The sequence below is a fragment of the Miniopterus natalensis genome, chromosome 5 (assembly GCF_054644295.1).
Source record: "Miniopterus natalensis isolate mMinNat1 chromosome 5, mMinNat1.hap1, whole genome shotgun sequence".
Taxonomy (NCBI): domain Eukaryota; kingdom Metazoa; phylum Chordata; class Mammalia; order Chiroptera; family Miniopteridae; genus Miniopterus; species Miniopterus natalensis.
Genome location: NC_142085.1, coordinates 69,601,018 through 69,627,181, shown reverse-complemented (window position 1 = coordinate 69,627,181; position 26,164 = coordinate 69,601,018). Strand labels below are relative to the sequence as shown.

The following is a 26,164-nucleotide window of genomic DNA, read 5'->3' as shown; positions in this document are numbered from 1 at the left end:
AAACAGGGTAGTGAAAGGAGGGCAGATATATAAATAAAAGTTATCCAAGCAATATGTAAGGAGAATAGGTTTTCATGGCAGGTTGCCCCTCCTATAATTCTAACAATAAAGAATAGTAAGTATTCTGAACGAACTTCCTTCTTAAAATGACTACAAATTGTAAAGCTCTAAGTACTTACATGCGCCAGAACAGGAGTGGGCGTGGGGAAGGCTGGGGTGGGCACTGACTCCGGCTGGATGACTACTTCAGCTGGAACTCCTCCATCTCCATCCTCAAGGGGTTTCTGATGGGCACACCGCCCAATGTCTGCATTTTTGAAGGATACAGGCCGTGCAAAGTCCATGGGGCTAATGGAACATAATTAAAATGAAACATTTTCTTATTTCTCATTGTTTCATTTCCTTACAATCTAACCAAATTATCCTCCCCAGTTTTACTGGCCATCAGTGCAATTTTCTAACTCTAACTTGAAGCTCTTCACTGTTTCCTTTGCCCTGTGGTTTTGGGCAGTGTGGATGCAACAGTGATTCTCATACCAAAAAAAAAAAAAATGTAGTAGCACGGAGATTCACTTACACAGAGTTGATAACGAGGTTCCATACACAGCCTTCAAAAGGAGGAATGTTTCTGAGTGGGGAAGGTTGGAATTCAGGTGGAGCACCGCCCACGAAAAGCTTTTTGACTTCGATCGGCTGTTCTGCCGTCAGGTTTTGCGTATGCCTTCTGTCTTCATCCACTTGAACCGTGAAGATGCTGACAAAAGGTTTAATATAAACAAGTATAAAAAACACATAACATCCAATACAATTGGAAATCAAACTCTTTCATTCTACCCTAACCCCTCCCTCCATTAGCTTTTAAGTGAGCCCAAAGTCGATGATCAGGTATTCTACATTAAACAAAGGATGCTGTTTCTCAGGCCCTGAGCCCTCTGCCTCCCTCCTTAACTCTCCCTGAGAGTTTACTTAAAAGAGGCAATGGTGTAGCTACAACATTAGCCTCTGGTGGCGGTGACAACAGTGGTCCCCAGCCCAACACATGAGCCCGCAGAGTGAAGCTTCTGCGCCGTGGAGCAGTATCTAATCCGATAAGGCTCAGTGGGTTTAGCACAGCATGGGGTCACTTTTCATTTGGCTATTTCTTGGTTTGTGCCTGCTGTTATCTTCTTACTAAGGGACAAAATGTACTCTTGAGAGCTTAGATTGCAGGAATCAACAGTAGGCACTTACAGGACATTTTAGAAAAAATGTGGCTGCTGGCTTTTGCATAGAAGAGGCAGGCAAGAACACCAAGCTGATTGTTCCTTGCAATGATTTTTTCCCCTTCAGTGGCTGTTTCATTAATTTCCCTAATTTGCTTATGAGAGATAACTCACACACTACTAATTGAGAACCTCACGCTACTTATTCACAATCCTTGAATCCTGGGGCAAAGAATCAGAGGACACAAAGAGTTCTGATGATGAAAACGATCAACGGCATTTTCTCTTCTGTTCTACTGATTTTTTTAGAGGGAGAGGAAGGGAGAGGGAGAGAGAGAAACATAGATTAATCAGCTGCCTCCTGGGGATCGAACCTGCACCCCAGGCATGTGCCCGCAAACCGGGGACCTTTTGGTATATGGGACAAGGCTCAACCAACTGAGCCACACCAGCCAGGGCTTTTCTCTTTTGTCTAGAAGCAGGTTTTAAACTTCAGTCCCAGTCAGCATGGGGCTATTAGTCATCAGGGTTAGTCTCAGGCCTGAGGATCATGAATGGATTGCTGAAAACTTACTTCACAGCTGGAGAGAAAACTCAGTCCTAAAATGCTATCTTACTTGATTTTATCAGGAGTCAAAGCCACATATAGGACTAGAAACAATAAACTAGTGCAAAGATGCTCTGAAATGGCACTGCAAAATTGGTCTGCGTTGGGACAATTCAAATGTAAGGGAATGGAAAAAATGGATTATGTTGTGGCTCAAAATGTCATTGTTCAGGGGGAGGAGGCAGGTTGAATTTAGTTTCAAAGGGAAAAATAAGGGGAAAAGACATGAGGGGTTTTTTGGGGGGGGGGAGTGGTTTGGTTTGGTTTTTTATCAGATGCTGTGTTGGCAAAATTCAGGAGGTTCAACCTCATTGCTAAGAATGCTGGTGGTTTTGTGAGACTTAGAAAACCACTCACTTCTGGGTGTGACTCACTGAGTCGTCCTCCACTTTCCTTCCCCCAATACCTTTTGTTCTTTTGCTGAAAGCATCCTCTTACTAACATGATATAGCATTGCTCCTAAGGGTTTCATGAGGGCTTTAAACCACTGTTAAAGACTTTCCAAGCAAGGAAAGCACATCTCTGCTCTTGATTAGAATTTTTAAGGAGCCAGAGGCTCTTCTCTTTCTGATGAAGACTCTCTAGTCTGGTTGTGCCCCAGGGACCGTAGCAGTGGTCCTTTCTTACTAGATCACAGGGTGGGACGGAGAATACACATGAGCTTTCAGAAGGAACAGACTGGAATTAAGTATCAGTGTGCGAACTTACTGGCTGTGTGAACTTGGGCCAGTCATTTAATCTTGCTTGGACTCATTTCATTCATTTATAAAATGAAGATACATAGTTCAAACAGTGGAAAACATTAATTAAGGGATTGCACGGAGGTAGTGTTACTTAATAAGGGCATTGCTAGAAGATTACAGCTAAATCCTGCTTATAATTTATACTAGGAGCATCAAACCTAGATAATTCAGTGAGGGACATAATCGACATAGCCATTATGATTCTGGTATTTTTCTGTTTTCAAGTATCTATTCAAAAACTCTTTACTGAGGACCTACTATGTGCAAAAACCACTGTAATAAAAATTACATTATTATTAGTATTATGATAGGTCAGCTGCATTTTCTTATAATTTCAATGGTTGATTCTTAGAGTTTCTGTTTCTTTGGCTATTGGTCTAAGATTTTTTTCCAAATACCACCAATCAGATTGTATATGTAGAAGAAGATATTAAGAGAAGTGCCCTAATGTTTGTAATTTACATGAAAATAAAATTGGAAGGTTTTTTTCGTTGAACATATTTCAGATGGTAAGATAGAAATATCTGGGTTGCTGTGTCCAAATCATGACTCGATTCTGGGAAACCCACAGTGGTCCTGAAATATTCAATCCAACTCTGTGGTCTTCAGCCTAATTCTATTCCTGTATAGAGAATGCTCTTCCAGAAGAGGAACCTACTAGCCTGAGCATCTACTCCAGCTCTTAGGGCTTGATGTTTTTGTCCAGTTAGAGCCACTGGCCATTTCTGTGGACTTCAGGGGAAGGACCAGAAGGCAAAGCAGCTATAGAAGCAGGGTTTGCTGGAGTCCCACGGAGTTAGACATCAAAGGGACTGACGTGAGATTCTTGCAGCTGAGGGGACAGGAAAGGAGGGCGAGTGAGGGAGGAGGGGTAAAGACAGGCAGAGAGGGAGAGAAAAGGCCAAGTGTAATCTTGAAAAATTTACCTCTTGATATGGCAAAAGCCCAATAATTTTGTGAGATGGTATTAAAGTTACCATCTTATTTAGGGTTTTAGGGGAATAAATGATAATTGACATTTATGGTCTGAAAAGTGTTGGGAGAAAGTAAATATTTCCAGATTGATTAGAGTATCATAATCAACATGAAGCTACAAATCTATGAGGTCGCAAAAGGGGGCAAGGATAAATAGTTGGTGAGCACAGATGGAGGTGTTAAAGTCATATATATTTATGGGTTTAAATTACTAGCTATGTGATCTGGGGCATGTTAGTTAATATTTCGCCATCCGTGAGGAAAGGATATTAATACAGATCTCACATACATTTAGAACCATTAAAGGACATAATCTTTGTCTAGCATTTGACACAGAGCATGCCACACAATAGGTATGAAGCATTAAAAATGTTTTAGGTGAAGTTCTTACGGTCATTAGGGATCTCTGGTAAATCAGTTAATTGTAACACTTGCTTACAGGACAGGTGATGATTGTTTTTGACCTTAGAGTGCCGAATGGGACACTGTGACAGCAAATGTGTTCTTGCTATGCCAAAGAGTTCGGTGACTGCACTAATATGTCTAATACATTATCCCTTAATTAACAGCGAATGGCAAAACTGTTTGTTTATATGGCCAATTAACTGAATGATCAGCTTTCAGTGATGTACTATACACTGAGCTTAATCAAATAAAGGTTGGATTGATGGCCAACAGCTGTGAGGTTGGCAGAATAAAATGCCCTTCTTGAAGAAACACCTGTTAAAAGGACACCTTATCGCAACATTGTGATGCACTTGGACTATCAGAATCCTTTCTCTACAAAATAATGTATTTTGGATGATTTAGGGGCAACTATATTTCTGAAATCTGTGTTTGCTTATTAAAATTCTTTTAAATTAAAGCCTTTAAAAAAGTCCTTCCCACAATGAGGAGGATTAAAGTTTGGCATAGAACCTGAAATCTGGTGTGGAAGGCACTTAAAATCAGCACTCTAGAGCATTCCCAAATGAGAGAATTCAGTCATTTCTCTTCAGAGACCATGACTGCAATATCTGGCTATTAAATTAGTAAAAGTTCTCACTTTGTCCAAATATTGATCCTTCATTTGTCTTAATCATGGTTTCTAAACATCTCAGTCAGTAGACACTGTGAGAATGCTTAGTATCAGTTTGGCTCCCGACCTAAGGCTCTCTATAGTAACAAGACTACAAGCCAAGGAAGGCTCTATCATTTACTTAGCAGATAAGAAATCCTGAATACTTATCTAAATTGTTATCCACACAAGAGGATAATTAGAAAATGTAGGTCTTTAATTTTTGAATAGCATCTTCTTACTTGAATTACTGCTACATATTCATACTGTTGTTTCTAAAAGTACTGTGTTCTGAGGTTTCGCTAGATTTGGTTTCCAGTTCTTTTCTATGTCTCCAAGCTAAGAAATGCATTGCTGGCTTGGAGGTCTGAAGTCTCTGGGCTTCTGTTTTCTTTTTCTTTAATTGTCCTACTAAACAAATTACCACTCTGAGTTGTCATATATCATTTGGATGAAACATACAGATGACTTGCCCAGTAAAGTAAGTCTTAAGCATTCCAAAGACACGAGAGATCAGCTTACAACACTGTACATTCAGTTCCCTGGCTCAGGGCTGGGAAGCAAGTGCTTTCCTGGATCCGCAGCCTTTCCCTTCCCTGGCTCCTCTGCTCCCCCAGGAGGCCAGCCGCGGGGACCCCGCCCACCCTGCAGGAGTGGGGCTGAGGCACGCACACCCGGAGCTCGGAGGCCCTGCAGCTGCTGGACGCTCTGCCTCTGTAACAGGTTCCTGAGCAGCTGCCGTAACTGCTTTGGAGCCCGAATGCAGCAGCAGCAGCTGCCAGAGGCTGCCGGCTCGGCCGAGCGGCTGCGAGGGGTTCACCGTGTGCATACTTATTGCAGGGGGGCCACTGGAGAGGTGCCGAGGGAGAATTTTTCCTATCTATAGCTTCAGAGATACATGTGCTTTTTCCCAAGGTGGAGAGGAGGCCGGCACAGAATAACAGTGGTGAGAGAGGAGGTCCTAAGGGCCAAGGTAAATGAGGCTTCTGAAGCAGGAGACGGAAAGAAATGAAGCTCCTTGGTAGTTTTTGGCAGCGCATCCCAGGGCCGCAGCACCCAGAGGCCCAGGCAGCGGGAGCCGCAGGGGCTTCGCGGTGGGACCGCAGGTTCCCCAGGGCCACTCTTACCCTCTCGCTCTCTCCACATGAACGGAATGTTCTCTCCCGTCGTGAAACAGGCTCGGCTCTGGTTTGACAACGATTTTCCTCATTATCCGTGCGCCTGTGGAGAGGTGCACTTCCAGGCGGCCCTTGTTCAGGAATACCGCATAATAGGCCTGCAACAGGAACCGTTATTCAGGATTAGAGAGGAACCTCAGCCTCGACCAGCATCGGGGGGCCCCTGACAGAAGCGCAGACTCATCTCCCAAATCCTACCCGGGGAAGTGAAGACTCGCTGTTTTCTGAAGCACAGCACCAAGAGCAGCTGGAATAGCTCATTATCATTTACCAGTTTTGCTTGCTAGGGGATGCGGGTGCAGTAACGCAGTCTCTGCAGAGCAGGTGTGCGATGGGGAAGGTGTCAGCTCTGCTTGCCTTGGGTCTCTAACTCACAAAACCCATTGGGAAACAAAAATCCCCCCCTCCCCCCCAGTATTCACAAGTGGACAGCCAGCTCCTGGTAATCAGGTCCGACTCCCAACCTCCTGGCATTTTGAGTGTTTAGACTTCAATTTGTTCCCTGAGCTGATGGAATAGATTGCTATCACCAATATGTAACTTGTCTCCCTGATTTAGAAAGAAGGAAGACAATTTTTCATCCACAAACATGCCTGCTTTCTTCTTGCTAGTGTTACTATAGCAACCAGAACAGCTTTGAGATCAGATTAGGAACCCCAGGGAGCTTGAATGCAGTCCTGGTCCCCAAAGCTGATTCCACCTGTGCTCCCTTTCTTGTGGAGCAGGGGGCACCTGCCGCACAAGGATCACTGGGGCCTCCGGGAGTCACCTTCGGTGGTGGAGACGGTGCATTCAAACATCTTGTCTCCACTGAGTGACTAAGTTGCCTATAGAGCTGTGTGTCCAACACAAAATGTCCAGAGGATCAGATCGATGTTCACCATCCATCAAAGGGGCCACTGCAAACTACTCACTCAATTAAAATTTCCTTAGCTGATTGTTTGATGCCTCGAACCCCTTTAGCAGAACATAATCGAAGACACCCCCATGGGTATCAAAACTGTTAGCTTGGAAAAAACAAAATGTGTCAGTGTAACCAACATTGATTCTACAACAGACATGAACTATTTAACATTGTTTTCTCTTTCAGATGGCATTTACTATGAGATTTTAATCGCTAAATGTTCATGGTCGTTAAAATGTTGAAATATTAACAGTCATTTTAATTTACTTTGTACTGTAGTAATTAATATTGTCTCATTTTAATTGTTTCAATAGGATCATGTTCTGTTTTAAGAACTATCTTGAAAGCTGGTGATTCAAGTTAATTTATTTAGTCCCAGTGAGGAGAAATTTGGAGCCAATAGTTGGTGCTTAAATATTTGACAAATATCCTTTAGTGGAAATCTATTTCAGGATGTTTGCTCTGGTCGTCTTATTACAACTAGCTTATGATTTGGAGTAGTGAGAAAAGAATTTTACTTTTCAGGATTAAAAGATAAAGCATTTAAGAGTGCATTTATATTCTTATGTATTCAGTGCTTATGTGCAGTAAGGAATGAGATAAAATAACACTTTTTTCCCCCCCCCTCTACTCTTCAAAAACCATTTTTATTATGTCTACTTGATACATTTCTCACGATGTAAGGGACATACATCACAATTTACAGTTCAATGACTACCTGGAAGTCTACCACTTAGGTTAAAAAGCAATACTTCTGCATCTCCTCTAGGCTTCTTCCCAACCCCATTCCACAGCTTCCCCATCATAGAGGGAACCGTTAACGTGAATTTTATTCCCTTGCTTTTTAAAAATCATTATTTTCATTGTTTGGCTTAAACCTCAGAAATGTATTTTCTCATAGTTCCAGAGGCTGCAGGTCTGAGGCCAGGGGGCCAGGTGGTCACGTCCCAGTGAGAACCGTGAGAACCGTCTTCCTGGTTCGCAAGCAGCCACCCTCTCGCTGCCTCACGCGGCCTTGCCCCGGCGCCTGTGCTTAGAGGAGCTCTCTCCCCCTCTTCTTTGTTTTTATTGAGGTGTAACGGACGTACAACATTATATTAGTTTAAGGTGTGTAACGTAATGACTTTACATTCGTATACACTGTGAAACGATTGCCACAATAAGCCTAGTTTACATCCATCACCACACAGTTACAGAATTGTTTTGTGTGTGATGAGAACTTTTAAGATCTCCTCTCTTAGCAACTTTCACACAGGCACTACAGCATCACTAACTGTATTTGCCACGCTGTACATTACACCCCATGACTTATGTGTCTTATAACTGGAGATTTCTACCTTTGGATCCCCCTCACCCATTTCGCCTGCCCTCCACCCCCTGCCTCTGGAAACAACCAATCTGTTCTCTGTAGCAATGAGCTTGTCGTTGTTATTTTGTTTAGGTTCAGCACATATGTGAGGTCATGTAGTATTTGTCTTCCTGTCTGATTTATTTCACTTAGCATAATGCCCTCAAGTCCATCCATGTTGTTGCAAATGACAAAATGTTAACCTTTTCATGGCTGGATAATATTCCTAGGAGTGACTATATATATATTCCTATTTTATAGATGTAGATATTCCTATTTTATAGATATTCCTATTTTACAGAGCCCCCTTTTCTCTGCATCCTTGCCGACTCTTGTGAACATGGATTTTATTCCCTTGCTTCTTAAAATTTATTTTTGGAAATTCACATTTATATAGAAAACAATACGTTGGTTAGTGTTTCTTATATTAGAAACTATAAAAATGATGTCATGCAGTGTGCAGTGCATTTTTTAACATTTCTATTTAGTTTCTAAGATGCATCCATGTTGTTATGGTTAGTTATAATGTATTCCTTTTTACTACTGCTTATTGTCCCGTTATACAAAAGTGCCAGAGTTGATCTGTTCCCCAGCTGATGAACATTTGGGTTGTTTCTAGTTTTCACACTGTTATAAGAAATGCCCTAAGAACGTGTCCCTGTGCACATGCGCGAGAGCTTGGGGCTCAGCCTGGGGGTGAAGCTGCCGGCTTGCAGGGAGTGCGCATGTTCAGCTCTGCAAGGCAGGGCCACGTGGCTTCCAAGGCGGCTGCAACAGTCTGCTCTTCCCACCCGCAGTGACTGCGGGGATCCCCTTTGATCCGCATCTGGTTCGTGCTTGGCATTACCATGTTTCTTAATGTTTTACCAACTTAGTGGGTCATGTCCAGTGTGGTCTGAAATTGCATTTCCCTCGCTACAACTGAGGTTGAACTTTTAAAAAAATACGTTTTTGTGTCATTCACATTTCCTGTTTTGTGTAATGGCTGTTCAAATCTCCTGCCTGATTTATATATGTTTTTATCTTTTTTTTAAAAAAATTGGTTGTGAAAGCTATTTTAATAATCTGGTTAATAATTTTTTTAGGTTATGTGTATTATAAGTTTCTCTTGTATTGTTTGGTGGCCAGAGAATTTTAATTTTAATGTAATTGAACTTATTTATAATCTACAATCAAGATTATAAATTTATTATCTTGGTTTTGTTCAGTAAATCCTTTCCTTCCCCAAGGTCAAAAGTTATCTTTCTATATATTCTTCTAAAAATTTTAGTTTTTTAATTGAATATTTAAGACTGTAATTCATAAAGAATTTATTTTTCATGGGTCTGAATCCTTTCACTGAGAAAAACTAGATTAAGTCGAAAAAAATATATTAAAAAAATATGGTTAAAAGCAGTGAAGGAATATCAAGGCAGTAAGGAGTGAGGGTGCGTAGATTTGGGCAACTAAGAGATAGCTTTTAACAGAATCAAATGGCTGGATGTATGAAAACTGAAGCTTACAACCTTACAAAGCAGACACTGTGTAGGCTTTATTTTAATGTCCTGAGGGAGACTAGACTGAGCATGGACCACGTCCACGCCTGTGTTAGCTGTGCTCTATTTGCCTTCTCCTGCCTCAGGTCCACTCTCTGCCTTCTCTGCGTCCAAAGAAACTGGAAAACTGATCCTAGAAGAAATTTAAATTTAAAGGACCCTAGATGGATATCTACAGATCTGGTAAGCAACAGGACTTAGAGACAAGAGAAGATTAATATAATTTGGATATATTTTAAGCTTTCTTTCTATAGGCATGTGATAAACCCATATGAAATATAGGTACAAATACAAGTGTGACTGCACCTGGAATTGACCATCAGGAAAATCCTAGTGGAGATAATTGTCCTAAGAAGATGATAGTGGAAATAAGTAATGCAAATCTAAAAACAGAAGAGCAATTTATAAACCATAAATGCCTCACCAATCTCTTTATAAAATAATGGTTTTATATAAGCATAAGGGAAAATGCATTATTAACTAGGTGTGAGGATACCTGTCCAGCCTGCCTTCGTTTTCTCCGAGGTGTCCCTCCACTGCCCAGGAGGATGATCCCAGACTCATTCTTAGTGCTGAAGGACAGGTTGATTTCTGTTCCTACATTAATTGGCACAGGCGCCAGCTCCACAAAACCAGGCTTGGGGAAGCTAACCGTGTGAACATTCTGCGGGTAAAAGGAAAGAAAGTTTAAATTAATTTCTCCATCTCACACACCCTCCTCAATGTACTCAACATTGTGAAATACTTGGTAGTTTTAGAAAGCATGAAAATCCATAGTCACATGGAGAGCTTAAGAGCAACTGAAGAAATACCATTTCCAGCTCTAACTTAAATCTTCTGAATAGTTTGGGTTAAAAATGAAAATTCTGTCCTCTGTTTTTACTCTAGAACTTTTGATTTAAAATAAAAAAGATTATTATTGATAGATAAATTTTCTTTTGGTTTAAGCCTATCTTGCTAAATCTCCTTTGAACACACTGTAATTAATCGCTTGAATACCCTCTATCAACTATTTGTCCCTGTTTTAAAGCTGAGTATGACCAGGGCCTTGTTCTGTGTTCTTCCTCAGTCATGAGCCCAATGTAAAGATGTTCATTGCTATCAAGTGTATAAATCTACCCTAGAAGAGTTTTTAAAAAATCAGATAACATCTAAATTTTAAAAATAAGTAAAACAAACATGTCACAGTCCAGTTTTCTTCTCAAAATGAAAATACTACCATTGTCCTTGCTGATAATAAAATTAAAACAGTAACATTTTAGACAGTAACAAAGTGCAAAAGGGAGAAAGTAAAATTCACCCCTATCCCAAAGCTGTGTAGCAGCACATAGCTGATCATTCATTATGCAGCATTCGCTCATTTCTCTTTCACGAGTCTGCCCACTTCCTCTCTCCTCCTCTCTACATTCGAACTGAATCATGACAGGCACATTCATTTGTAACTTTTTCCCCCCTACATATGTGGAAGATAACTTTCTGTCAGTAAACATAGATCTAATCATCTTTTTTAATGGCAGAAGGACATTCCCTTTATGAATATGCTAGGATTTATTTAAGCAAGCACATGTATTTAGGCATTTAGAGTGCTTAAAATGCTCATTTTAAAAGTCCTGGGTTTTGCTGGAGTAAAAGGAAGGAATCCTTTAAGGCAGAGTATTTTTCCCCATGGTGTTTCAGTTCCAGGTAAGTGACACAAGAATTGTGAAATATATAATCTACTTTCTATTCCAATTTTCAAAACATAGAGTTTGGATAGTTCAGACAAAATGACTGTGCCGACTTTTCAATATTTATCCACATCAAATTTCTGCCTCATATTTTAGTTGCAAAATAATTCCTAGTTACTGAAAAGTGGCTTTATAGAATCATCATTTCGACACATACAAGCTATTCATTTTCTGGACAGTTTTCCATCCTTATGTATATGTCTTCTGCATGTGAATGAGAGTTAGGCTTCGGAAGATTAAAACTCTCAGTAAAACTTTCTTTAAGAGGCCAGTATGGATCCATAGAGATTCAATCCTGTATGCATTTCCTTCTTTCCTTCTCAGGGTAGCTGTCTGCGGCTAATTGCAAATTGGAGCCTACAGCTATGCACAATGAAGACCCTGGACGTTCTGTTCCAGTTGTTAAACCTGATGGCTCAGTGCTGGATTCACTTTTCTTTTTTCCTGTTCTCTCTTCATTTCCCATCACAATGCTGTAAAATAATTTTAATTGGAGGAAGCAGCTTGAATGAATAGCTGTGTCATATCAGGGTAATTAAAATTTTATAAGAATGATACATTTGACTTTTTTTGGTAAACAAACTCATAGCTTTTAGAATTCCCATAAAATTCTTACTAATATTTGCTAATGACTACTGGCCTCTTGCTTACAGATATTTTAAGAGAGCCAAGCTGGGACCTATGTTTCTCTCTCCTATGGGTTAGCCCCTATTGAAGAATCAGGGCAGAATGTCAAGTGGAATCAGGGGGCTGCTGGGCTGCTTTGGCAACAAAGAAAAGATGCTGAAGATAGAAGGTAACAAGGATCTTTGCAGTCATGTCAAAGGTAAGACTTTATAGACAGTTCCCAGTCTGTGCAATTTCCAAAGAAAAGGAAGTTGACTTCCAAGCTGTAGACAAGATGCTATGCGTTAATGATTATGGGGTGCATTACTACTAGCTATTTGTGTGAATTTCTAACACATTCCAGAAAAGCTATATAGAACCCATACAGATAAAATAAATCTAAAATTGATGACAAAAAGGAGGAAAATAGAAAAGTAGTGTTGGAAAGGAAGAGAGAACCAGAAAGGAGATTAATATTAAAAATACATTCTCGGAAGTACTGTACATATGGGAAACTGGCTCATGATTTAGGGTCAAATAATACCATTTTCTAAGTTCAGTTGATTACAGTAATTTAAAGAAGTGTTTCAATCTTGCTTTATCATCACCACATAGCTAAGACTAGGGTGAGTAGGAATTTAAAACATTAACAAGGGCCTGGTCCCTGTAAGAGCACCCAAACTAAGAAGTGAAATCTGATATGAATGTATTTAGGAAGCCAATAAAAACAAACCAACCTCCAGCAAACATCCTTTGGTAACGCCAACATAATCAGGGCTACTGAGTATATTGTATGGAGTTCTTGAGATTTCAATATCTTTAAGGCAGCCAGAGTATTTCTTCAGATTTACTTCTGGTCTGTTGAAAAGTTACATAGAAAACAAAAGCAGCATTATTAGGGCCAGGGCGGTGCAGTGTCTGTGATTACTGAACACAAGCCATTAGAGCAAACTGACACGCAGGCAGGCACTTGTCTGTCAAACGGTGCACATGTGTACCCAGCACACTATGCTTTCATCTTCTCCTGGTTGGACTAAGTGGATGTTAACACCAACCTGAGGAGGAATCAGTCTTCCTCTCCATTTAAAAATAATCTTACACATGAATTTAAATGCTACAAGGTACAGGGATGAACTGACTTCCTACGTTCTTCGTATGCGTAATGAACTGTATTTCTTTTTTCACCAGAGAGCAGTCAATTGGTAGGCAGCATAGTCAAATCATATACCAAAACAGTTAAATAGAACATTGCTCAAAATTTAGGAAGAAAAATCTGAAAACATTTATTTCAAAAATAAAATATTTCTGTCATTGAGACATTTTCTGGGGGGTAGGGGATATAGCTAAAGAATAAGATAATATTGTGTTTGTCTTTAGAGCTTTTTAATGAACAGCCTAAGGAACATTCTTTTGGCTTACATAGTCCTAAAAGAGATACTTTAATATTGGATTTACAGATTAGCCCCAAAGTTCTTATTTTATATTGAAGTAATAATAAAATAAAGCAACCAAATGCACAAAGCATACTTTAATTTTTCCAACCAAGTTGAAAATGGATTCTATACCCAGATGACACCTGAATGTTTACTTTTAGCTTATGACTTCTTAAAAAGCGATAAACATGCTAGCACATAGTAAGTGCTCAATACAAATAAGCCAGTAGTACGTAAAAAATAATGAAACTTCTTGATTTAGTCTATAGCAATGCTGGCCAATAGGAGTTTCAGTGATGATGGAAATACTCTGTTCTGCATTGTTCATAGTTACTAGCCACCTGTCGCTATCAGTACTTGAAATGTAGCTTATGTGAATGAGAAACTGAATATCATTATTTAATTCTTTTTCATTTAAAGTTAAAAAGCCACCATGGTTAGTGGCTACCATACTGGACAGTGCAGGTCTATAGTAATAGAAAAAAAAATACTTTTTTGCATCTGTAAAAGCTGTCCAATCAACACCAAAATATTGTTCTAATTAGGATAATAATTAATCCTCTGCACCTTGCCCCATGATGCCAGGACTCCCTTTTCTGTCTTAATGAAAAGCACATGGGCATGAGGAAAAACAGGCAGGGAAGCAAATCAGACCGTGGCAGTGTATATCAGGTGATTTATGTCATGCCAGGTATTTGTTCTGTTTTTTTTCTCTCTCTCTCTGGAACTGCTTTATTTTCTTTGATCGTTTCCCCTTGTTCCTAAGGTTTTCTCCTCTGTTCAGTTATTTGGTTATTATGTGGAACATGGCCCACTGGAGGGTGAGGATCTTGCTTATATTCTTACTGTACAAAGGGAGGAAATGGGTGAATTTCTTTTGTTTCCATATTTCCCTTTAGAGGGAGACTGATCTATCACCATTTTTCAGAGGTCTTATCAATAAAGAAAATCACTTCTACAAGGTACGTAGTTCACTGTTTCATGGAAATACAAAGAACCATTTCAAATGACAATGATTTAGCACGCTCAATGTTATGAAAATCACAGGGGATAAACAATTGCATATGGTGATCAGACTCCTAATGGTAACCACAGGCCTCTGTTTCCTCTGCTTGCCTCAAAGGCAAAATTACAAAGCTACATAGTGTCATTCCAGAGTTTTATTAGCATTTATTTCCATTGAACACCAGCCTTTGCCTTTTAGCCATCTCAGCAAACAGCTGGACTGGTCTCATTACTGTATCGCGATAAAACAACTTGGATTATATATTTTTACACTTTCATTTCTACATAGTCTAGTTTTTGTTTTAAAAATTTCTTGAATCAGTTCAGCTTCATTATCTCCTTTTCAGAAATACGGCACAGTTTGGCCCTGAAATACCCAAATGCCAGCCTTGAGTCGCAGCCAGCGTGAGCCAGCCTGCGTATCTCTGGCATTTGATCAGCCACGGAGAGGCCTGCAGCTCACAGCTTTCACGCTAACGCCTCTCTGCAAACAGGAATTAGAATGCTCCTGAGAAGCTAAGGGGCCTGTTCACAAACTTCTTCAACATTCATGCAAACACTTGCAGTAAACAGTATTTCCAGAGATTCCTTTTATCTAGCTTCAGAGCTAATTCTAAATAAACACGGCAATAAATAAGCAGCTTTGCCAAAAGTTGCAAGGGCCGTGTAAACATTTGGATATTTGCAGGCTTGCAGAAAGCAACAAGGCGGTGGTAAGCATGTGGGAGCACAGGCTGATTGTTGAGCAGACAGCATGGTACTAGAGAGAGCGGAGTCCAGGGGTCAACCCAAGAGGCTGCTTCGCTCTTCCCCAGAACTAGACAGCGCCCGGAAACCTGCCCAGCTACTGCCCTTGAGCGTGTGCTGCCGAGAGCCAGCACTAGGGGGCGCTGCGCGCGGGAGGTTGAACAAATGAGCAGCGACTCTGTCATCCTGGCTGGTGAAACAAGTCTAGTTGCAGCTCAGCTGGTGGGGGGTGAGCAGCAGCGTCTTTGTGAGCACAGGGCAGCCTGAGCACGACCTCGGGATGCATTACTGCTCATGAAATATACTATGAATAAAGCTGCATAGCTGTCGCTCCGCTTCTGCACTGCTTTGTCTAAGAAGCCACATTACCCCACCCATGCACTTGGAGAAGGCATGCATAAATTAAATTTTACCTTGCTTTCATACTAGGTCAAAGGAAAGAGAGAAAAAAACATAATTTACTTATAATTGCATTTTCATTCAGTAAACTAAACTTTAATCATAAATCTTTCTTTAAAGCATCTCACAGGGATCTTCAAAGGAAAGGAATTTTAAAATGATCAGAACAGAAAACAGACATATGCCCTGGACCACACAGTAATTAGAATCCAAAGATGACCATTCCCCACACTATTCTCTTGGAGAATGTGTATTTTGGAATATGAATTTTTAAAGTACTCAATCTTTTGAGTAGAAAAATGCACAAATGTTGCTATGCTGTAGTGTTTATGAGTAGTATATAAATATTGTCTCTCAAAAAGCCTGAACTTAGTACATGTAATTATAATTTATGTTTACCACATCTTTTGAACTTTATCATATAATATCCTGTCTGTGAGCAAAATAACAGTAAGTATGAATGCATGACTCTTTGATCAGTCACAAATATATGTCTAAAGATTGTTTTTGAAATAATGTGTCATACCATGTAAACATATTTATGAGATGCTGTATTGTGAAATTAAAAACATTATAGTAATAGAGACACATTAGTTATGTAGTATGAAAACTAACACCTATACTTATCTCAATAAAGTTAACATATGCATCTTTGTAGATAATTCCTAAAAATCACTTTATGGTAATTAAAAAGAAGTCCTTATTAGAATAAATAAAGGTATGTTTGGATAGCTATAGTCTATATTTAATCCACTCATAGAGAATTTAGTTAATGATCTTGCAAAGCAAATCTTAGACTTGAACAGCTGCTGGATCCCTAGTATTTATATGATGCCTGGCACATAGCGGATGCTCAACAAACACTTGTTGCATGATTAATAACTAAGTCACTATTCAAATACATTTGATCTGCAGTGATTTTTTTTGACCAGACACAAAAGCCTTATAATGTAAATAAATGCAGAACCAGTTTATTTGCACCACAAAGCTTATCAAGTTATACCCTTGAAAGACTGGTAATTACATGGTTGCCTGGTCTTTGAGTTCAGATACAGGGAAAAGAGGAAACCTCAGTTTGCATGCTGGCTATCAGAAAACGAGACTGAAGTTCCATTGCCCATTTGGACAATCTGTAAATAAATGACCACCATACATTTCAGTTATTCTTTGATCCTTCCAATTGTACCATGTCTTTTTAGAGTAGTAACACCTAAACGGGACTTTGTAACCATTAAAAACTAACTAAACAAAACAATACAAAATTAAAACCACTAATTCATCCCATTTCAATTAAATTTATTTAACATTTATTAGGCACCAACTACTCTATAGCTTTTATTTCTTATGTTTTTATACCAAGCAGTAAATTAATTAAATGCCGCATGGAATTTTGCCTAACTTTTTTTAGTTACTTGTATTTATTTTTTGAACTAACTAAACCATGAGATCAATATAGCATCCCATCCTGCAATGTAAAAGACATGTGAAATTAAAAAAAAAACAGAGTTGGCATGGGCGTGAGAATAACAAATATGGCTTTAGCATTAGGCATGTGGGAAAGCTCCAATACCCATGATCATGCTAATGCTCAGCAGTAAAATAGGTGATACCCACACCTCCTGGAACACTGAGTAATTTTCAGAACACTAAGCAATGTCAGTGTGCCATTGTCTCCAGCGAATGTGCAGGGAGAACAGCAATTACAAGATCCACATTCAACTGCAGTTTCCACCTTTAATTACTTCTCTAATTCTTTTCATCGGGTGAATATAAGAGAAACAGTGATTCCCATCCATCTCTTCGACAAAGATATCAAATCAATCCTTTGGCTTCTAAATCCTCATGTCATTCTAACGTGCAACATGATTTTTTGATTAGCCCTTTCAGCAAATAAAAGTTATATGACATTCCCGCTGTAGTTCAGCTTCAGAACTTTAGTGAGCATAGTGGCCACTTAATTAAAACTCATTCCTTAGCTCTGGAGATACACTAAATTACCTCAAGTTTCTCAGCGTTGGCAGGCCACCAAAATATATTTTGTCATCTGCTTTCAAGTCAAGACCAAAGTTGTTTCCAGGAGATGAAGTTGCTATGTTTTCCTCCTGGTTGGTATCTATATCTATAATTGATATGTTGGCTGTAAGAGAGAGAAGTTTCACATTTTATTTGAGTCTTAATATATATCATCGCCGTTACTTCAAGATAAATTTACTTTAATTCTCAAATTAACACTGACTTTCTCAGGCAGTTGTGCTATATACAACTATTTAAGAATTGCAGAAACAAAAACATCATTAAACTATTCACAGTGTGAAATGATATCCTGAACACCAATGAACGCAAGCCAATCAATATAAAAGAGAGAGGTTTAGATAGATGAACATCAAAGAAACAATGGACTTTGTTTTCTGTAACAGAGATAAGTAGTTAGAAAATAAAGTAAGATAACTAATACTAAGGTAGATATCTAATTAGGAGTTAGGTTATTAATATCCTGAATCCGTGGCTCCTCCTGCCCATCTCAGGATCCACAGAAGCACTGGGGCTTGGGCTCACCCGCAAAGGGGTGTGTTTGGGAGGCTGCGTAAAAACGGGAGAGATGGGAACGCCTGGCTTTGCAAAATGATGGGGTCCACATCCCTGGGAAATTACATTTGTGATGAAGGATGCTGAGTGTTGTGAGAGAGGTACAGTCTTCATGCTTTTTGCTTTTCTCTCAGGCCTTAAAGGTATTTCGAATATGATGAGCATAGGAATTCAGAAATAGAAAGGAAAAGGGAAAACAGGCACTTCTCTGTTTAAACTGCTTCGCTCAGCAAGTGGATGGAACCTCTTCTCTCACTGATTTTCCCCCTTATTCTGAAGAGCCAAGCCAGGCTTTTTCTGAATGATGTGGTTTCTCACCCTAATGTTGCTTAGGCCAGACTTTAATGGCTTCGCATACAGTCTTTTGGCACCTTGATGCATACTGAGACATTAGTTCACTAACATGACAAGTTGGGCCTCCAAATCTTTGCTTGATATAGGATCTGAATTAGCAAGGGTCTGAAAATGGCCATTTGAACCAAATGGGTTATAACGGCATTTCTAAATGTTTATTTTTTGGATAGCTAGCTTCTTGAATGTTCCTGGTTCAAATAAATGTAATAAACACTGGATTAGGAAAAATTAAACATATATCTCGATTTCATCTCGGCCCAGACCTTCCAACATGTGGATATGCAATGTACATATGCAGCAGGAACACAGAGCAAGAAGTATTTTCTACATTTATCTGACCAGGGAACATTATAATTTTCTCTCAACTCATCATCTTTTAGAATAGTGTTCTTTGGAAAACAAAATATCAAACTCCAAAGATCCATTGTAATCTTCCATTTCAAACAAAGTATCTTCAATAAAACCAAACATAATTGCCTTTCAAAATGACCAAAATAAAATACCCAAACCTATTAAAACCTCATATTCTCAAAGCAGAGTTTTGTAAAAACATACAAACAACAACAACAAAAACCCCTAAAACATAACTGCCTTATTAAAAATATTTAGCAAATTAAGATTTTAGCATTTAATTACTTTTATACACATATTAATTTCATACACACATACATTTTTGACCTCACTGGTGGCTAGAATAAAAAAAGCAACCAATAAACTAAACTGTTTTCAAGACTTTTTCATACATACTCCTTTTTATTCAGATCCACAAAGTTTTTATATAGGGTTGTTGACTGGAACATAAAAATAACCTCCTTCTACACACCTGGCACATATTCTAATGGTGTCTGAGAAAATGAGATTCTGCCTCTATCTCAGGCAAGGCAGTGACTGGAGGTCGTTTTCCTCCTTAGCCCTGAGTGAATATATGCATTTTTAGAAGTCACTCTAAGAAAAACCGATTAAAGGGCAGAAACACAATTGAATTGAAACTCACTGGCCCAAGCGTTTACTCCGGCAGAGAGACACAGGATGGCATATTTTTAGTGATTTAAAGGAAGGGCTTTCCTCTGTCCTTCATGAGTGATAGTGATGAAACGAAATGGTTACTGCAACGAAATGCTAACACTTGCTTTTATTTCTTGCCCTATTTCTTTCCCTTACTGGGTAGCTATTAACATAAAATTTCAGTGTTGATGAGTTCAGACATCATTTATGGGTAAGCAGGGAAATAAGGGTTTTAGTAACTACTAGACACCGAGTAAGGGCTTAACCAGCATTTTACAGTCAGTGCTGAGCAGTTATGAATGAAGTGTTTTTACTTTGGTAATTCTTGTCTTCTGTCTCTGAGCCCCCTGGAAATCTAAATGGTCTTTCTCAGTCTTGTGTCCATCTCAGCGCACTTGAGGGACCTGGCAGACTTCCATTGGTAGTAAGTAGACTGTGGTTCTACTAACGGATTCTCAGAGAAGCGGGGAACGCTACTGAAGGAAGCATTGGAATTTCCAGGGACGGTACTTTTACCAACTAGTTGAGAATAATCCATGGAAAACAACTAACCTGGTCCCTGAACAGGAGCAGTGACCCACGTATCTGGAGCCTTACCTGAATTCCCATCCTGTCCTATCCGTGAGTCTGATCTTGCTGTGAGTCTCTGTATGACTATATACTTTCATGTCCTGGGTAATACTTGGGCGTGGAATGGCAGGTTCAGATGGTAGGTGTCTATTTAGCCTTTTAAGAAGCTGCCAGCCTGTTTTCTAATGTGGCCGCTCCCTTTCACATCCCCATCAGCAGCGCATAAGAGCTCCAGCCGCTCCACATCCTTGCCAGCCCCGGGTATGTCAGTCTTTTTCATTTTAGACTTTCTAATAACTGTGCAGAGCTATCACATGGTGGTTTATTTTGCATTTCCCTAGTGTCCTTTCCCATTCCAATTCTTGCCTGAAGCTATCATTCATCTCCAGCCTGGACTATTATTGGTTCTAACTGGTCACTCTGCCTCCAGTGTGATCTACTGAAAATGTATCTTCCTTTTTTCTCCTTTCTCTGTTCATTTCTCTACAGTCCCCTTTGTGGGGTCCTCCTTTACGACACTGCTTCAATACTGTTGTTTGCTCCAGGGCTTTGGATCGTCTTATTCTAGATATGGCTGCTGGGTTTTTCACATCCCTCTTCAGCTACAACTATTTAAACCATGATGATGGTTCCTAGCTATTCATCTCTTTCCTAGAGCTCTGCTGGTCCTCAGAGACACATAACTACTTGTGTGCCAGTTACACAGCTTCCCTTGGCTGCTTAAGGTAGGACCCTCCAGTTCGTGGGCCAACTTTCTAACCACTGAGCCAAACCAGCCAGAGCCTAAAGCACAAATTTGATGTGATGGTGTCACGCCCTTGATTAAAACTCTGAGCAGTTCTCTGTAGCTTTCAGGATAAACTTGCAACTCATTAGCTTATCTCATAAGGCCCTTTGTGAACTGCCTCTGCATCTCTCTCGCCTCACCTGATAATTTTATGTCTACATCCATCCTGTTAGCCTGTGGATTTACTTGCAGTTACTAAAGCATTTCCCAACGTGTGTTCAGCAGAATGCTAGTATTGTAGGAATGGAAGGCTTTTGGTGATCAAAGATGTTTGGGAAATGTTGGGACAGAGTTAAACATTCTTCTTAGCTACTCTGCAGAGCCTCTAACCTGCAACGTGCAGTGTCTCTCTTACATGGAGCAATGTATTGAGCAGCATTCCAATTTATACAGGTGCACAAACAGTTTTTATCCCAACTGGGGAGTTTCTCCAGGGCTTCATGCTCCAGGGAAAAGCAGTTGGAAATGATATTATTATGTGTTATGCTCTCTGAGGCACTCTAGGCTTTCACTTCTCTGAAATATCAAAAGATGCTTTTTATCCAGCGAACCCCTCAACTCCTCTTTGCACCCCAGGGGAATTCCCCTGGGAGCTGACCTCTCTGTTTGACTTAAAGGCCTCTCTCTTCTGAGAGTCCTAGCCTGCTAGGCATATCTCTACAGAGCAATTAGCTTTCTGACCTCTAACTGTTGATCTGCTTGCCTATCGCCCCATTAGACTACAAGCTCCTTGAAGTTAAGAACTTGTCATAGACTTCATTTAGTTCCTGCATAGTCCTTAGTAGGTGCTTGGCAGATATTTGTTCAATGCAGGAATGAGGGATGGTGCAGAGTTAAACATAAATTTCCATGAAATGTCACATTGGCATGGTCAAAATTAATTAGGGCTAATTATGTAAACAAGTATTACAGTTTCATTTGCACATAGTACACAGAATTAGAGCAATTATACTTATATAACAATAGCAGCACACTAATACCTAATAAACTTGGATTTCTGTTTTGATTGTGAGGTCATATTTATATATATCCATGATGTTAGAGTCTACTTTTCCCCTTCTTAACAACAGAAAAAAATACCTGCTTATATGAACAAATGAAATAATGTCTGTGAATGTGTTTTTAAAATGTCTTGGAACCATCAAAATGTTACATCATTCTTAATCATTTATTTGGTATTTTTAAAAAGCAAAGAACCATTAGCTGTACTCTAACAACCCTTGCAAATTCTACTTGTGGGCTATTCTAAAGCAAACATCTTGACAAAATAGGAAGAAAAGAAAAGCACACAATGTTTTTAAACCTACTACAGGATATAATTTGACAAGTTGTAAGATAGTTTTATGCTTTTAAATTAATCTCTCAGTTTCAAAAGAAAATGACAGAGAACCATTTGGCTCTTCAATCTGTCATGTCTAACCTAAACCACCTATAATCTAAGCCAAAGAAATGACTGGATCAATTTTTCGCAGAATTTGTGAGTACCTAAAATTATAGACAGTGTCTTCCTCATGATTAGGTCCATGAGAACTTTGGAGGGCACGATTAAGGCTCATAGTGCATTATTACCATAGAAACTCACCTTGTTTTTGAATTCTTGAGAGGGTGAATGATTTCCATTTCCCATCATTATGGTTTTGATTGCTGACAACAGAAGCCATTCCTGAACCCAGATCATAGCTGACTTTTATGTGCCCGTCAGTGAGCTCTACACTCATGAAATCTTTCTATTAATAAAATGAAAATACACCAGTGATTAGATACACAGAGACATGTGGGTAGTCACTTTCTTTGAGGGGTTTATAATAGAGCATTATGGCTAAATTACTGAATGTATTGATCGGTAATTTAACTCCATTTTGAAAATAGAATTGGTATTACTATTTTGGGAATATTTGTGGGTGTGTTATTATAGTCCAGATGGTCACAACCAAATCACTGGGATGTATCCTTTTATGACAGGAGTATAGAGGGGGTTGCTTTGAAAACATATTAAGCAAACTAAAAGGTAAGCTCCTTGAAAGAATTTACTAAGAAATATTGACCTGGGCCCACTTGGGCGTGGCTCAGTGGTTGAGCATCGACCTAGGATCCAGGCGATCGAGGTTTGATTCCGGGTCAGGGCACATGCCCAGGTTGCAGGCTCCCCAATCGGGGGCATGCAGGAAGCAGCCAATCAATGACTCTCTCTCGTCATTGATGTTTCTCTCCCTCTTTCTCCCTCTCCCTTCCTCTCTCTGAAATCAATAAAGATATATTTATTAAAAATAAAAGAAATATTTACCTGGAAAAAACAATGAGGATATTTAGAATCATCTTTCAACTTCTTCTCTAGAAGAAGACTAAGAAAGAAGTTCTGCTGCTTCATAATTCCACACTGGGGTAATATTTACTGGGTGCTTCTCTTAAAAAAACTATGTGGGGAGTTATATTGAAAATAAGTAATAATTAAATTATATATGTAATTAAAGTTACCAGTGAAAATATATAAACACAATCTGCACCACTCACTCTTGGTTATCACACAGCCATCCCAGACTCCTTTGAACAATAACTGATAATTTAACAATAACTAATAATTGCACTGGAATACTAGGGAAAAGAAACAAGACATTTTCAATCATGGAAGATTAGCTGTGCATATCTTTACCAGGTCTCTTGTGGCAAGGTACATCAGGAGAGCACTTGAAGAAAATGTCCTGAACTTGAACATGACCGTGGAGATGTTGGGGTACCAGCGAATGGGGCGGCTGACCATTGCGTAGCCTTCTCCATCAAACTGAATAGTTCCCTCACTGTCTTCCACCTGAGGACTGAAGAGAGACATTTCACATAAATCAGACAATGTTTACTTGGTCCGTCAGTATTCAATACATCAAACTGTCTTCTGAGACTCAATTGTGAGCTGTTGTAGGACAGAAACCATATCAAATATATCTTCTATACTTCCACGTCTCTCCACTTCCACCATCCTAGACCAAGTAATCACCATCTCTTACCTGGACTTCATTTGGTGTTCAGCAGCTAGGCCACTGATGTTTTAAATGTTTTATGTTTTGCTAAAGTACTTGGTGAACGATTATATTGGTGTTTAAGTGCGTCTCAGTGGTGTGAACTAGTGGTGTTTTTGGATGGGCTAAGAATGCATTATTAGTTTTCTAACATACGTAATGGCAAAGAGGGGGGTTGGATGACATGGATGAAGGTGTTCAAAAAGTACAAACTTAGAGTTTTAAGAAAAAGAACCACATAATGGAATATAGGTCCCTACTCTTTGAATACTTAATATCCAATAGGTTTTTCTGGGGCAGATCGGATTCAGACAATGAAGGATGCCTCTACTTATCTGTGCATTTGTTGACCTGTCCTCTTCACTAGACTGTAAACTCTACGAGACCAACTAGAAATTATGGGCCAGGCTTCATCCAGGCACAAGCTCAGCCACCAGTATGATGCTGGCTCACAGTAGAATCTGGCCAGTGTTTGTGGAAGGAAGGAGAGTTTAGGATAGCATATTGTCTTACAAAGACTATCTAAGATAAGTCTGGTAAATATAACATTTTATTTTATTATTTTTATTTTTAAATATATTTTTATTGATTTCAGAGAAAGGGAGGGAGAGGGAAAGAGAGAGAGAAACATCAATGATGAGAGAGTCATTGATCGGCTGCACACCCCCTGCTGGGGATCGAGCCTGAAACCCAGGCATGTGCCCTGACCTGGAACTGAACCTCAATCTCCTGGATCATAGGTCAATGCTCAGCCCCTGAGCTGGCCAGGCAAAATATAACATTTTAAAAGATTTCTTTTTCAAATGAGAAGTTATCTATCTTTTATCTATTATCTATCTAATTGGTGGTATTACAGATTAAATCTCAGTTGTGGAGATATTTTTAAAACTTTAAATATCTGCATATTAGCATATATTTAAATCTCTAAAGTTGGAAAGTTGTAATAACATGAAGGTAGAGAGAAGATATTGAGAAATATTATAGTTATGTCATTGTAAAATAACAAGAGCCTAGAGTATTATTTGCCTAAATCTTGGCTAATGAGAAAAATAATAGTGGAAAAATATTAATGGGCTTGTTGTCGAAGAAATGTTACACATTTCAGACAAGTTGGCTTCCTCTCTATTCCTGGACCAGAGAAGAATAAAATTCTCAAAACAAAAGAAAGGGAAGAATCTTATTGTGTCCTTCATAATTAGGTCTTTATAATTTTAAGTTATATCATATTTGAAATAAGACCAGGTTATGTCATAAAATTTTTTTCTAAAGTAAATTTAAAAGATGTTTTTTAAACTTTTATGTAAAGTGCTAACTAAAAGTTTGAGGAACTAAATCAATCTATTAACAGTGTAATTGGTAGTAAATAAACTGGTTATTGTTGGACTTCATTCATTTCTGAAGCACTGCATTTGAGAGAAGAGAATGTTGTATGGAGTCCACTAAGGAGAAGTTTCTTTGAAGTTCTCAAATACTAGAATTTTGCATTATATACTGTCATGCTACCAGTGACAACCAGAAAGGGATGTAGGAGTCACTGTTGACAGTTTTCTGGGTTGTTTGACTCAATGGATTGTTATTTATAACTTAAAAAACACACACACACACACAAATAAAAACAACATAAAACCTCAATGTCAGGATAAGTATTAGAATCAAAACAAAAATATCACATTTTATTTTTCTTGCACAAAAACTCTGGGATATTTATACCTTGATGTCCTTATGTCCTTGATCTATTTATTCCCTCAACATATCATAGTAAAAGTAGCAAATGAGATGCAGGCACTCTGGAGTCTGATGTGGAATCTCACTAAGGGCCTGCTGTAAGTCACTCATACCACAGGTCTCAATTTCTCAACAGTGAGCTGGAGGGGTTAGATCACGGAATGATTTCTAAGGCCCCTTTCTACCCCAATGCTTTAAGACATTCTCCAATTCAGGCAAAAGGCAAATCTGCAGGAAAGAGTTTTGTGCTGAGAACAGCTAAACATATAATTGTAGATCAGCCTACTTCACTTGATTCATTGGCCAAAACCAGGTAAGTCTGGCTTTAAATTGGAGACACTGAGATGAAAAAAATGAGTCCTTCCAGATGTAGCCTGTAATATTTCAACATCTAACATTATACTAGTTTTTCCTTTTCATTTTGAATACATTTACCAGAAAAAGTAACTATTCTTTTATAATTAATAAATGCTAAGTTTCTTAAATTGCCTTCTGTTTCCCTTTTGAACCTTGATGTCTGGTCAGATTAGTAAGGATTGATTACGCTGTTTGGAACAGCCATGCTCTTCCACATGTAACATGTTGACTGTAGAAGTAGGTGCATATTGGGGTTTAGTATACTAACATTTCATCACCATTTCAGTGTCCAGCTAAATACAT

The 26,164-nt window shown here is 39.1% G+C and overlaps 1 protein-coding gene and 1 long non-coding RNA gene across 3 annotated transcripts in view; one reads left to right on the top strand and one right to left on the bottom strand.

Annotated features, from left to right (window-relative positions):
* The window catches only part of LOC148093127 (uncharacterized), a 63,679-nt gene extending 51,735 nt beyond the window's left edge, over positions 1 to 11,944 (top strand). Inside the window, exons 2-3 of one of the 2 annotated variants that reach the window (XR_015714580.1) lie at positions 9,636 to 9,732; positions 11,930 to 11,944. This is a non-coding gene — a long non-coding RNA (uncharacterized LOC148093127). Of the gene's footprint in view, positions 1 to 9,635; positions 9,733 to 11,600; positions 11,674 to 11,929 lie in introns of those variants that run through there. The other variant, XR_015714581.1, reaches the window with a different exon arrangement.
* The window catches only part of LAMA2 (laminin subunit alpha 2), a 458,292-nt gene that overhangs the window by 17,706 nt on the left and 414,422 nt on the right, over positions 1 to 26,164 (bottom strand). Inside the window, exons 51-58 of the mRNA XM_087817608.1 lie at positions 23,419 to 23,581; positions 22,351 to 22,495; positions 17,465 to 17,603; positions 12,620 to 12,740; positions 10,046 to 10,213; positions 5,712 to 5,860; positions 578 to 754; positions 180 to 348 (exon numbers count right to left, since the gene is read on the bottom strand). Of these exons, the coding sequence (XP_087673734.1) occupies positions 180 to 348; positions 578 to 754; positions 5,712 to 5,860; positions 10,046 to 10,213; positions 12,620 to 12,740; positions 17,465 to 17,603; positions 22,351 to 22,495; positions 23,419 to 23,581 (1,231 nt within the window). The remainder of the gene's footprint in view (positions 1 to 179; positions 349 to 577; positions 755 to 5,711; positions 5,861 to 10,045; positions 10,214 to 12,619; positions 12,741 to 17,464; positions 17,604 to 22,350; positions 22,496 to 23,418; positions 23,582 to 26,164) is intronic.